General features: G+C 40.3%; 1 protein-coding gene across 2 annotated transcripts in view; it reads right to left on the bottom strand.

The window, feature by feature from the left end:
• The window catches only part of gucy1b1 (guanylate cyclase 1 soluble subunit beta 1), a 92,953-nt gene that overhangs the window by 7,763 nt on the left and 70,348 nt on the right, over window positions 1-14,842 (bottom strand). The window contains exons 12-13 of one of the 2 annotated variants that reach the window (XR_014029772.1): window positions 6,925-6,964; window positions 926-1,080 (exon numbers count right to left, since the gene is read on the bottom strand). Coding sequence is in view for 1 of the 2 variants with exons in the window: in XM_081360309.1 (XP_081216435.1) it covers window positions 926-1,080 (155 nt within the window). In the remaining variant the exon portion in view is untranslated. The remainder of the gene's footprint in view (window positions 1-925; window positions 1,081-6,924; window positions 6,965-14,842) is intronic. The other variant, XM_081360309.1, reaches the window with a different exon arrangement.

The following is a 14,842-nucleotide window of genomic DNA, read 5'->3' as shown; positions in this document are numbered from 1 at the left end:
CGAGTTATTTTGAGGTTGTGGTGTGAACAAGAAAGGGTCTGAGATCACTTCAGTGCTGAAGAGGACCAAAAAAAGAACCGGGTTCTCTTTTGAGTCCAGTATATTGTGAACACCAAAAGAACTGAGGTCACTTTCGGCTGGTTCCCTTTCTGGTTCACTTTAAAGGGATGGTTCGGAGTAAAATCTGCCTAAAATCTGCCTAGGCACCATGACCCCAAGCCAAACACCTCCCAGAAGCCTTTTTTCCCTTGGTCGAACATTATTAAAGTTAGAGCTTATTTAGAGATATCAGCCGGATGGCTTAGTGCAGGCACTAACGGATCCAAGGATGTTTCTCGTAAATTACCCCACTAATAATGCCCAGAATGGTACCAAACTTATACAGTAGTACAAATAGGTTCTGTACTCATAAAACAAGGCATTGGAGTTTATTTAAATAACACTTGCCTGACGGCTCATGCTACTGCTAACCCGGATGTCGAGGTCACTTCCGTGATTTGGGAAAAGCACATAAAGGCCTGGCAGAAAGCGATGGATAAGGATGTAGTATAACGACGCTCAGTTCCAGGAATGCACTAATATTTTGTTGGTAGTAATAATTTGCAACAATTATTAGTTAACACTAAGGAAAAAATTATAATTCGTCATTACATTACATCCTTATGCATCGCTTTCTGCCAGGACTTTTACGTGCTTTCCCCAAATCACGGAAGTGACCTCGACATCCGGGTTAGCAGTAGCATGAACTGTCAGGCAAGTATTATTTAAATACACTCCAATGCCTTGTTTTATGACGGCTGTGATTCTGCTGATAAAGAGTGATATCACACGGCTATGATATGCAGTGTGATATTGCACGTATATTATATTAAATTATATTATATTAATAACCTTATAATATATTAACCTGACATGGTTCTCTTACCTGTATGTGTATTCAGACACATTTATCCTTCCTTTCTCTCCTGTGGTCTCTGTACGACTTGTCAGGTTGACCGTGTTTCCAAACAAGCAGTAACGGGGCATTCTTTGCCCTATCACCCCTGTGACCACCTCTCCTGTGTGGATTCCAATGGTGATCTGCTCCAAAACATAACAGTTAGATGGTAAATATGTAAAGCTTGAAAATATGTAAACACATTCACACATAGCACATTAATAATCATATTGTCTTCAACAATGCTGACATATTTATACAGGAGAAATCGTTATTTTTTCTCCAGCAAATGCATAGAACATTCCTTCTCTGATCGAGACACGCTCTGCCATGTGTACGTGCCAGAGCAGAGCTAACTGTTTAGAATAAAGTTAATGTGGGTGTATTTTTAAACACTGAAAGGAAGGATGATCTGACGGTGTGTCTCCCTTTGCCAGACTGTGCTTACTTTTGTGTTTGTGTCTTTGTGTGAAAGTGTCTGTCCCATCCACTTAATACAGCATTCTCTCTCATTTAGATGCAGCACATCTTCAACAGCTGCACATATAATAACAAATCTGTGTCTTCTGGTTAAACAAAAGACCCTGCCGAGACAATTATTTACTGGGGACATGTCTAACACAGTTTAGAAATGTATTATAGAGCTATTCTTAGAAAACACAAAACATACACAAGGTAAAATGTATACCCACAGGAGCATGTTTTATGATGGGGGTGTTTTATGAAGAACAGCATGGTGGGTGGGTGCTTATGTGACCCCATCAGCCAGGTACGTAAAATATGCAAGAGATTTTGTTTAATTTATGCTATGAAGCAGCACATTAAACAAGTCTAAACATTCAGGATTTATTTATTCATTAAATTACATATACAGTGACCAGTACATACTTGTGTATGTGCAGTGTGCATTGGAAGTATTAGTTAATTTGCAAAAAATTATTTCTGTGATTAATATTTGCTGTGTAACGCATTAAAAAAATAAATACCGCAGCAAGTACTTTTGCTAATGTATTTTCCATAAACATTGCCAAACACACTATAAAAGGCACAGCTAAATCTGAAATTTTTAATAATGGGTTTATGTGAATCCTGTTTTAAGTTCAATTAAATTAAAGGTTGTTAAAATATTTTTGATGTTCTGTAAGTGATAAAGGGGTCTTTTTTTATTAATATGTTCCTCGAGGTTCACTTATTATGTTTATATAGTTCCCTTTTCAAATTGGAACTTCGATGCTGCACCATGGAGTTGACACTATGGGAAACACCATCAGCGTGACTGGTGTCTGAAGCACTTGTATCAAACACTCATTGGCTGGCGGCAGTCCATGACGTCACCAGCAGAGCACCTGTGAGTATAAAAGGGTACCTGCAAAACACGTCATCAGCTTTTTTGTCTTCAGGAGCCATTTGTTTGCGAGCGTGTGGAGAACAATGGAGAGCAGTAGCAAAACTTTCATACAGTGTGTTCCCCGTGTAAGCATAATCTTAAACTTGAGGACTCATATGAGCTCTGTGTGATCTGCCTCAGAGCGGCACATGCACATTCAGCTCTCGAGGTGATGCACTGTGATAAGTTTATGGTAAGAAAGCTCCACTCACGCATGTCTCTTATTTCTAGGGAAGAAGGAAAAGCACCTTCGCCTTGTAGATCGGGCCCTGTGGCTACTTAAGCAGCACGGCGGCTCTGTTGGTGGGGATCCCAGGTTGAACTGCCAGAGGTGTTTGGGAAAGGAGTGTTGATTTCCAAGTCTCAAGCCAATTCAAGCGCTCTTTGGATTTAGAAGACTGCTCTGTGTTTTCTTCTGATCCACACTGACAGGTTAAGTTTTGTGAGAAAAGGGAAGTTGCTAGTGGGTCAGGGTAGCGGTGCCCTGCACACCATGGCGGTGTTGCAGACATACCAACCTGATCTGCTGAGAGACTTGGACAAAGGGCAGGGATCGTCTTCTGATGCTTCTACTGCGCCACACCACAGATCTGGCTCTCCGGGCCACCAAACAAACAGCCACAGCCATTGGTTGTTCAATGGCAGCGAGAGTGGTTATTTAGAAACACCTGTGGCTAAACCTGTTGAGGGTCAAGGAGAAAAAAAATATTTCCTCCTTGGAAAGATTCTAGCCATTTTTTGGAGCTTGATCGGATACTCCGATTGCACCCTCTGGACTCTTCAGCACCTCCGTTGAGACGGTGGTGGAGAGGTTTAGAGAGGCCAAGGTGCAGCCCGCTGCCTTCAAGAGGTATATCCCTCCGAGGTTCAAGTCTACCTCTAACCCTCTGCTTCTTTCAAACCTTCTGAGCCGTCTCCAGAATGTTCCAGAAGACCGGATCAGAGGAGTATGGGGCAGAAGCAGCATATTGCAAAAGGAGGAGGCAAGACCTCAGGGAGTTGATTACTAGGAATCGTTCAGAAAAGAACAACTGAATAGTTGATAACATTGCCCCCCTCCCTCCGAGGAGGGTTTCTGGGACACAAGAGGTTGTTAAAGTGCAGACATCAGGCTCTGTCTTGGACTGATGATGGTGCGTTTTACTAATTAAAAACAACTCATGATCTGATATGGTCCATAGGCAGTCTTTGAGGTTAGCACTGTTGAGGTAACTGTTAGACAAAGACAGTCGCGGTGAGATGATGCAAACTCTTTTTAATTTCAGTTGCTTTTATCATGTTACTGGAATTTTCTGTCACATACTATGGTCTGGAGCTAAAAGAAAAAAGATGAAGCGCTAGCTATAACAGGTCTTAGGTAGAGTGCCTTTACTCTCTCCCCCAGTTACATTGTGGTGTTTAAGTAGGGCCTAAGCTCCCTGCCGTTCCTTTGGGGTTAAAGAGCCTGGGTGATTAGAGTTACTGGACAATCTGCATTATGTCCTGCTTTTATTTGCCTTCCTTTCCTAAGTAAGAGTAAGGATGTAGGCTCCCCCTTGGAGGAGCGGCAACATCGAAGGTTGTAGCCTGAAGGGACTTCCCTTGGCCTATGGTGCGATGATGTATAACTATTCATTGATGTCTAGCTTTGGAGTCAGTCATATACAAATGTATTTGCCTGTGTGATGTCACAGATCCCACAATATCAAAATGAGCCATTTTTGGAGCTTGACAAAATAAATTCTTTGTTTTTTTAATGAGCAGGACGTTTTAAGCTAAACTTGCAGGATGTTTTAAAGGTACAAAGACATACATGTATGCCAAAAGATCAAGGCAAATTTGTTTTCTCATGTCATGACCCCTTTAATAAAAGATAAAAATAAAAAAACTGATCATTTGAAGTTTAGACCTTTATTTTAATTATACTGTAATGTTGGATGAATGAATGAATGAATGAGGCATTTATAAAGCGCTTTCATATGTACTACTACTGTACACCCCAAGCGCTTTACAATCATATCAGGGGATCTCTCCTCAAACCACCACCAGTGTGCAACATCCACTTGGATGACAATTAATATTCATTTCATGCCAATAAATTCATAGTACTTAGCAGAGATGGGGGACTCGAGTCATGACATGACTCAAGTCTGACTCCAGTCGCAAATTTAAGGACTTGAGACTTGCTTGACTAAATTAAGAAAATGACTTGACTTGACTTTGACTTGAGATCCAATGACTTAACTTGAACTGTATGACTCGAGAATGATTTTATATAAATGTTTATATAAATATATAAAACAAAAACATCTCCCAGCATTGTTTCTTTTTGGATATAAACACTAGAAAATTACCATATTCATACAAGAAGATTTGCTGTACGCATAATAACTGGCAAGGGATATCGGACACGACCATCACAACCTCGAACTTTTACCACGTCTAAAAGTAAGCTATGGCTTGTTTAACCTGTTTGTTATAGTTCAAGTGTAGATTGCAGGTTACACGTAGATAATGCAATGTGCTTAATAAACATAAAGATAAGAACCACCCACCATTGTTTTGTATGTTTTTTATACCAAAATGCTGAATATAATATGAAAAGTTGGTACTTTTTACAGTGGTTTTAAGCACTCCCTCTCCTTTCCACTAGGCTGGGCGTGACATCATAAGAGGGACTCCAAGCCTAGAGTTACCGACCCGTTAGTCTAATGGCAAGTAGGCTAGCAGTTATATTGGAGACCTAGCTAGCAAAAAAGGTTAACTATTGTGTTTGTGCAGGATGTACGAATACATCAAAATTCACCTCCATGGCTTTCAGAGTTGGGTTGCTCGGCACTCAGTGGTTTTTGTTCATCTTTCGCTAACTGGACCCAGCCGCAGAAACACACTTGCCCTACCGCAGGCTGCGCTCATCCGCCTTGAGCTCGGTCCGTCCAAAACGGCTTTTCTCGGCTTAATCCAGTTAAAGGCGCATATCTCGCAACAGCTCCGTGTCGTTGCGGAGTTGCGTTTTAGCACTGACAATATCGCGTTCTTTTAGAAGATGCCAGCAAAGCGCCATTGTGCCTGTGCAGTGTGTGCATCGCTACAGCTCTGATTAGGACTACTGACACCATGTAAGTAAATAATGTCTTCAGTCGTTGTCCCTCCTTGCTATTCTACATGACGGCAAGATTTTGAAAAGACTTTGGCTTGTTCCCTAATGTTATCAGTCTCCCAGTCGTTCTCCATAGTCAAGCCACAAACAGTAGGAATCTAGCAGAGTATGGGTTGCTACTCCCTCTTATGACGTCATCACCCAGTTACTGTAAAAATCATGCTAGCTTTGAAGAAACCCCAATAAATGTTATTTTAACGCATTTTAAGACAGAAATGTTTAAATATGTACATATTGAACACTTTAATTTAGACATTAATTGGTTGTGGTGGTTAACCTGCAATTTACACTTTAATTTGACTAACGTTAAATCTAGAGACAATAGTGGTCAAAACAGCATGCCTCTTTATAATATTTTTTTTTTTCAAATGTAGCTTAAGGCTGTCAATAAATTCAAATGATAATTAATGATGGAATATGTTTTGTATAATGTGCATAAATTCACAAAAACCTTTGCCACAGTTTCTTTCAAATCATGATTTAAAGCCAAATATGTCACTCTTTCCAATGACGAAAAACAACAGAGAAAACTGATAATGATGTTTTGTTGTGTTTTATGTTTCTCTTGAAGCAGGGTCAGATGTTATCAGGGGGTTGGTGGGCAAAATGGCAGCAGAATAAATATGCACCCAGAATTCAAGATGTGGTGTAAAAAATGGCCCTAGTATGAGTTATTTTTATATTTATAACATATGATATGATATTAAAAAATATTTTCAGAATATTTGCGCGATTGCAAATGTGATAATGATTTTATACAATAGTTCAGTAAACAAAGAGTGAATATTGTGATGTGACATTTTAGACTTAATATTTTAAGTATTCTCTGTTTTTGATCTATTTCTCCAATGACAATAGTTCCAAACAAGCCACAGAAAAATAGTTATGCGTATCTGAACATTATCAGAAAAAAAATGGTTAGAAAAAAAATGGTTAGAACATAGTTAGAAAAAAATGCCCCTGGAAAACAATTTAAGGGGTAAAATATTGTCTCTTAATGGGAAAGTTAATGTCTGCCGGTGATATTCCATAAAAATATATATGTATGCAAAGTTAAACATATGACATTTACTATAAAACCAATATAATTAAATCATCACACTTGTGAATTTACCTTCAAATGTTTAATCTCCAACATTTTTTGTATAATTGTTATTATAATAATAATAATTCCAAATTTTGATAATCATAAATACATGCTATAATAAATTATATGAATATTATTAATATTACGATATAAATGTATAAGAAAGGTAATAATTTCTGAAGGAAAAATAAATAAGGTTGAGGCCAATATAAACTCTACTTTTTTTCGGTTTGGTATTGTAACTTGACTTGACCCTTAGCAGGACTCGACTTGACTTGCTTGAAGTGAACCACTGTCTTGACTTGACTAGACTTGGTTGTGTGTACTGCGACTTAGACTTGTTTGAGACTTGATGGTAGGGACTTGTGACTTACTTGTGACTTGAACTTGTGTGATTTACTCCCACCTCTGGTACTAAGTAAAAAAAGAATGCCATTAAAAATATTTCAAATATCAAATATTTCAAATACTGTCTTTATGTTAATTCCAAATTAATTTGGAGATTCACTGTGAAAATATATTCCAAATTTTTGTCTAAAAAGTGTAATTTTTCACGAATAATTACAGAAATCTGTGTGATAAATTTTTGTAACTGATCAACAGTTATATAAAGTGGATCTTGTGATCTGCATATGACTATACTTTCTTTCATTTGCAATTATGTGTTGTTTCTTCCTGCGTACTGAAACAGTGAATGCAATACGTTATATCTGAGTTTAATTACCCCTTACCAGTTATTAGAAAACTTAAGAAAGTTTGTTGTGTACATAAAGTATTATACATCCCTCTAGTCGTGACAGAGCCTAGCACAGCTAACATAGGCATTCGCATAGAATGATAATGTTCTCTAATGCAGCACTGGGCATGGCCCCAGCACACTGCTCCCACTTCTCTATCGCTCATCCATGATCCCCTATCTATTACAGTGAAATGACGAAATAGAATGTGACCCACAATAACTCATATGCATTTATAAAAAAAAAATCCAGTAGATTAAAAAAACAAAACAAAAAATTTCATATTTTTTGGCCACATCTCTGGACATCTCATATTCTGCTATTCACGAATAGGCCAATTAAAATAGTTCCAAATTTGAGAACCAGAACTAATTGTAACCAGTGGTGGTTGTAGTAAGTGCACAACGAATGGGAATATCCAAGAGAACAGTCTTTAATCACACATCTCAGGAGAAACAGGAAATATATAGACAACCACGCAAACTGAATTGTCATTGAACAATGAATTGGGGAAACTAAAAGGCACTAATACACAGGGAGTAATGTGGTAACTAACTGAACAACAGGTGAACGTAATCAGTAACTATGAGAACTAAGTAGCAAACAGAACTCAGGCAAAGCAGAACAAGAAACAGAATGAAAACGAAGCACAAATAAAACTAAAAGGATTAGAACGTAATCCTGAAATGTCTCAGGTTACGACTGTAACCCTAGTTCCCTGAGAAGGGAACAAGACGATGTGTCGATGACGCTTTGGGAACGCTCCTGCGTGATTGCATCTGAAGCACTTGTGTCAACTAGTCCAATGGCGAGAGTGGGCATCACGGGCGGGTGACGTCACGACCAGGAAAGGATAAAGCACATCCGGAATAGAACAGCGCTAGCTTCGAAAAGGGCCGAAGCAAGTCGATCATAGGGATGCAGGAAGTATGGCAAAGTGACGCATCGTCTCGTTCCCTTCTCAGGGAACTAGGGTTACAGTCGTAACCTGAGACGTTCCCTTTCGAGGGAACTTGCGATGCGTCGATGACACTTTGGGAACGAGAATACCAAAACGCCATACGAACCAGAGCCTGTCTGTGTGAATACTGCACAACTAAGACAAGAGCACCTAAGAACCTGGGGACGCGCCCAGGTTGAAGTTGTAAAACCTTACGAATGTGAGCGGAGAGGACCAGCCTGTCGCATACCACATCCTACAGGGATATCTACATATATAATAAGGCTTCTAAGCCGCCATACTCCTGTCCTGGTCTAAAAGCACCACAGAGGAAACGAGCAAAGGTGTCCCCCCCTTCAGGGAAATACCACCAAAAGGGACATGGTAGGCACTAAGGCCGCCACATATCCCTTCAGTGTGGAAGGGGATAACCCTGCGGAAAAACAAACCCGCAGTAACTCCAGCACTGTACCAAACAGGCAGTAAACTGGGCCCCACTGTCCAAGATCCGCAAAATGAAGTGAAAACCCATCACTTAATACATTCAGTTTCCTCGTGGAGGGAGTTCTGGAGTGAAGTATGGTCTCCACAACCTCAGTTGAGAGACCAAAGTCAATGAGTTGGGCCGCCTCAGAGGCCAAACCCACAGGTTCCAAATCTCTGGGCTGGGGTGAAGGGTCACCCCTTCCACTTGAGACCAAAGGTCTCTCCTGACTGGAATCTCCAAGGGAGAGCCGTCGAGGAGAGACACCAGGTCCGATAACCAGTCAGCTCGGCCAGTATGGTTCTACTAGTAGTAGAATTATTCCATCCCGGCGGACCTTCTCCAGAACTCCTGGGAGCAGAGTATTCGGGGAAAGACATACAGACGTAGCCTCGGCCATGTCAATACCACAACGTCCAGCCCCAAGGGAGCTGGGTGTGTGAGGGAGAACCAAAGTGGACCGTGCGTCGTATCCTGAGACGCGAAGAGATCCACTTGTGCCTGGCCGTAAACCCCCCAAATGTGCTCCACCACCTCGGTGTGGAGCCTCCATTCCCCAGGCCTCAGCCCCTGCCTCAACAGGATGTCTGCTCCTACATTCTGATGCCCCGGAAATAAACTGCTTTCAGGGAGAGCAGCTTCCCTAGGGACCACAAGAGAATCTGGTGTGCCAGTTTGCATAGTGGACGAGAACGCAGACTCTCTGCCACAAGCGGCCTTCCATTACCGCTCCCCAGCCGGTGAGGGAAGCATCTGTCGAGATAGCAAATCAAAGGCAAAGAGCTCCTAACACCGGACCCTGGGATAGGAACCAGTATTTCCTCCATATAACCAAGGCGCGGAGACACCGCCGCGTGATCTTGATCGTATGAAGTGGGTTTCCCCTCAGGGAGAACCCTCTGGTTCTGAGCCACCACTGCAAGGGTCTCATGTACAGTAGGCCAAAGGGTATCACATTGGACGCTGCTGCCATGAGGCCCAACAGTTTCTCGAACTGTTTCACAGTGCGTGACTGGCCTAGCTTCAACTCTTTTGTGGCTGTGAGGATAGCAGCTACACGAACGGGCGATAGTGTGGCTCGCATAGTGACTGAATCCCATACCACACCAAGGAAAGTGGTTCTCTGCGGTGGAGAAAGCACACTCTTCTTGGCATTGAGTCTCAACCCCAATTTCTTATGTGAGCGAAGACGACATCTCAATGCCGGGCCGCTAACTGTTCTGATTCCGCCAGAATCAGCCAGTCGTCGATGTAGTTCAGAATGTGTATGCACTGCAGCCTGAGCGAGGCCAGAGCTGCATCTACGCACTTCGTGAACATGCGGGGTGATAGTGCTAGACCAAATGGAAGCACCCGATAATGGTATTCTTTACCCCAAAAGGAAACCTCAGGAACTTCCTGTGTTGAGAGTAGGGCTGGGCGATATGGCTGAAAACTATATCACGATATAAGTGTTTCATATCGGTCGATATCGATAATTATTGATATTTTTATGACATATTTAAAATAAGGCCCAGTCCAGGAGACAAATATATTACATTTAAAGATTTTTTATTTTAAACTTAACCTACCTCTGATTATAATCCCATCAGTTATAAAGGCAGAAATGTCAACACGACCATGGAAAACTCAAAAGTCTAAAATCACAATGAACACTTAACAATTATCTCTTAACATTAAGGTGCAAAATTAAAGAATACGTAAGAAATGATTTATAAAGGGGTGGGCGATATGGCAAAAATATAATATTACGATTTCTTTCAGGAAAATCACGATTCACGATTTTATCACAATTGTTTTTTATGTTGGTTTTACTATTTTGTGACTGAGCATTACAGCCAAACTAATGTCCATATTTTAAAAACAAAGCCTTAGGTAACAAAATATAAAATAAAAAAGAATGGCAGACAGGGGCGAAGATAAAAAATTTTCTCATTATTTTCTTTGTTATTAAATATTAAGATCAAAGATACCCATTACACATACACAACTTAATATACAAATTAAATAAACAGTGCTTTATGTTTTCAGCTACAGTAGGTGTATTTAACAGTAGCATTGCAGAAAGTAATTAAATGAACAAATATAAAAATAAAACAAAACAGACTTCACTGTATAAATTATACATTGATACTTATTAAAGCTATTGTTAAAGTTATCAGTCAAGAGCAGTGAGTGATTTTCTTTTTACATTTTGTTGTTTTATTAACATTAAAGAGATAGTTCTCCAAAAAATTCTAATTTTCATAATTTACTCTCTCACGTTGTTTTAAACTCGAATAAGTTTCTTTCTTCTGTTGAAAATGTGACGTTTTCGCTGCTTGGGGGAATGTACTTTAAATATGAAACCATAGCAACGCCCATACACAAATTCTCGCCACCGAGTTTCCATTGGCTGCTGCCCCGTGTTTTGACGCTCTCATTTGCATAAAGTATCCACCGAGATACTTTTTTGCAGCGCCGCTGTTGACCAAATCGACGCGACGCGACCCATCATGCTTTGCAGGGGCGTTTTTGCTGCCTGACGTAGTTCCATAGGAAATGAATGGGCTTTGGCGTCACGTCAGAAATCGAGACGCTGGTGGACAAGCGGCTTAACAGAGAAACTGACGACGGTCTTGCATAATCTGCAGACGACATTGGTCTGACTACGGTCAGACTTGAAGTCAGGCGAGCTGACTTTTCCTGTTTTATCAACAATCGCTGCGGCACTCATTTTCTACTTTACTCATCTTCTACTTTCACTCTACGCCGGTTCTGTTACTGAAGAATCCAACACGATCACTAGGCAGTAAACCAGGTTGGTCTGTCTGCTCGATTGCTGTTGGATCGATTGCTCCTGTCTGCCTCGCTGCCTGCTGTGAGTGTGTTTGTTTGATTCGGTGCGGTAAGCTCCGTCTTAGCCTTATATTTCTTTGTTTTGAACCATCATTTTACTACCATTTCTAGTTGTTTATACTACTACATTTTACCCAACATCTCAGATTAACCTGACATCGCTAGCTTTTGTTATTAGTACTACTAGCACAAAACGCTAGTAATTCGCTAGCCTGTTAACGCGCCACCCGTGCGCTCAGCTATTTTATTTATTTATTTTTCTCTCGCGCGTCCGCGCCTTTGAGTTCATAAAAAGCTCAGGTGAGTAAGAATCGCTCAACAAACACGGTGAGTAATGTCTTGTCCTGTTATTGTCACTTGCACTTCATGTCACATGTTTAGTATAGGCTTCTCTGTCGACAATATAGGATTTATATGTGATAAATGTAAGGAGACAGTTAGGTTGACAGAGAAGATTTCAGAATTAGAAACACGCATCCAAACTTTAATTGAGGATTGTAAGAGTGCTAGTGCTTTAGATGTTTTGGATGCGCATAGCATAGTGAACACTTTACATGAGTCGGTTCTGGCTGAAGTAGAGCCCGTGCAGCCGGGCAAATGGGTGACAGTGAGGGATCGCTCTAGTCGCGGATCTAAAAACCACTCTTCCGTTCCGATTACCATAACAAATCGATTTGCCCCGCTCAGTGAAACACCCACTGAGAATGATTGTGCCCTAGTTATTGGCGATTCTATTACACGGAACGTGAAAATAGAGACACCAACCACCATAGTCACATGTTTGCTGGGAGCCAGAGCGCCTGACATCAAAGCAAATTTAAAAGTGCTGGCTAATGCTAATCGTAAATTCTCTAAGATCATTATTCATGTCGGCACTAATGATGTTCGACTCCGCCAGTCGGAGATCACCAAAATTAATATTAAAGAGGTGTGTGAACTTGCAAGTACGATGTCAAGGACTGTAATTTGCTCTGGCCCCCTTCCTGTTCGCAGGAGTGATGAGATAGTTAGTAGATTATGTTCGCTTAACGGTTGGCTGTCTCGGTGGTGTCCGCTTAATAATATAGAATTCATAGACAATTGAAAAAGTTTTTGGGGCAAACCTGACCTGTTGAAAAGAGATGGTATTCATCCCTCCTGGGATGGTGCTGCTCTTCTCTCTAGTAATATGGCTCATAGTCTTAGAGCTCAAACATGACAATCTGGGGCTCAGGTCAGGAAGCAGACAGACTGGCTTAACCGACTGTCTGCTAGCGGCCTCGCGTCACCAAGGTCAGATAAATCCTATCACATAGAGCCTCTTTCACCTAGCTATCATCATATAGAGACTGTGTCTGTTCCTCGAATTTGGAAATCCAAAAAACGTTTAAACCCAACTAAGGTTAAAAATTTAATTGATGTTCAACAAATAAAAAACAGCTATAATACAGATGAGCAAATGCTAAAGCTTGGGTTGCTGAATATTCGATCGCTTACTTCAAAAGCACTCGTTGTTAACGATATGATTTCAGATAATAACCTAGATGTGCTGTGTTTGACAGAAACCTGGCTAAAACCAAACGATTACATTACTTTAAATGAGACCACCCCGCAAGATTACTGTTATAAACATGAGCCTCGTCTGAAACGCAAAGGGGGTGGTGTTGCTGTAATTTATAGTAATAGTTTCAATACCACTAAGAAATCAAGTTTTAAATATAATTCTTTTGAAGCATTGGTGCTTAATGTAAAAATATATAGTGTAAACGATAAATCACGTTTGAGATTTGTGCTGGCTACTGTATACAGGCCACCAGGGCACCATACAGACTTTATCAAAGAATTTGCGGACTTTCTATCAGAATTAATATTGACTGCAGATAAAGTACTAATTGTTGGTGATTTTAATATACACATCGATAATGAAAAAGATGCATTGGGATTGGCATTTAAAGACATTGTAAATTCAATTGGAGTTAGACAACACGTGTCAGGACCTACTCATCGTCGTAATCATACTCTAGATCTAATATTATCACACGGAATAGATGTGGATGCCGTTGAAATTCTGCAGCAGAGCGATGACATCTCAGATCATTACCTAGTCTCGTGTAATTTGCATTTAGCCAAGGCTGCAAAGCCGACTCCGTGTTTCAAATATGTGAGACCTATCACTTCTGCTACTAAAGATTGCTTTATTAATAATCTTCCTAATCAGTTTCATCATCTCAGCATCTCAGATAGCTTAGAAGAACTAGATATTACAACAGAAACGTTTAACTCTCTCTTTTCCAGCACTTTAGACACAGTTGCTCCGTTGCGCTTAAAGAAGATTAAAGAAAATAGTCCAACGCCGTGGTACAACGAGCACACTCGGGCCCTTAAGAGAGCAGCCAGGAAAATGGAGCGCAACTGGAAGAAAACAAAACTAGAGGTATTTCGCATTTCATGGAAAGAGAGCTCAATTACTTACAGAGAGGCTTTAAAAGCTGCTAGATCTGCTTATTTTTCAACCCTATTAGAAGAAAATAAACATAATCCTAGGTATTTATTTGAAACGGTGGCTAAACTAACGAAAAATAAAGCTTCAAGCACCGAAGTTTCCAAGCAACACAGTAGTAATGACTTTATGAACTTCTTTACTTATAAGATTGATAATATCAGGGACAAAATTATAACTATGCAACCGTCTACTACAGTATCACATCAGGCAGTGCATTGTAGTCTCCCTGAGGAAAAATTTGATTCATTCGTTGCTATAGGAGAGGAAGAATTTACTAAACTCATTAAATCATCTAAATCTACAACATGTATGTTAGACCCTATACCGACTAAGCTACTGAAAGAAATACTTCCAGAGGTCATAGATCCTCTTCTTAATATCATTAATTCATCTTTGTCTCTAGGATACGTATCAAAAAACTTTAAGCTGGCTATGATTAAACCGCTTGTTAAAAAAACGCAACTTGATCCTTCAGAATTAGTCAATTACAGGCCGATCTCGAATCTACCTTTTCTGTCAAAGATATTAGAAAAGGCAGTATCCTCACAACTGTGTTCCTTTCTTGAAAGAAATGATATCTGCGAGGATTTCCAGTCAGGATTTAGACCGTACCATAGTACCGAAACAGCTCTCGTTAGAGTCACAAATGATTTGCTCTTATCATCCGATCGTGGTTGTATCTCTCTATTAGTGTTACTCGATCTTAGTGCTGCATTTGACACCATCGACCACATCGTTCTTTTAAATAGATTAGAACATTATGTTGGCATTACGGGAAATGCACTAGCATGGTTTAAATCATACTTATCTG

The sequence above is a fragment of the Scardinius erythrophthalmus genome, assembly GCF_964197995.2.
Source record: "Scardinius erythrophthalmus genome assembly, chromosome: 3".
NCBI lineage: Eukaryota > Metazoa > Chordata > Actinopteri > Cypriniformes > Leuciscidae > Scardinius > Scardinius erythrophthalmus.
The sequence above is the reverse complement of the archived record's forward strand: the minus strand, read 5'-3'. Positions and strand labels throughout refer to the sequence as shown.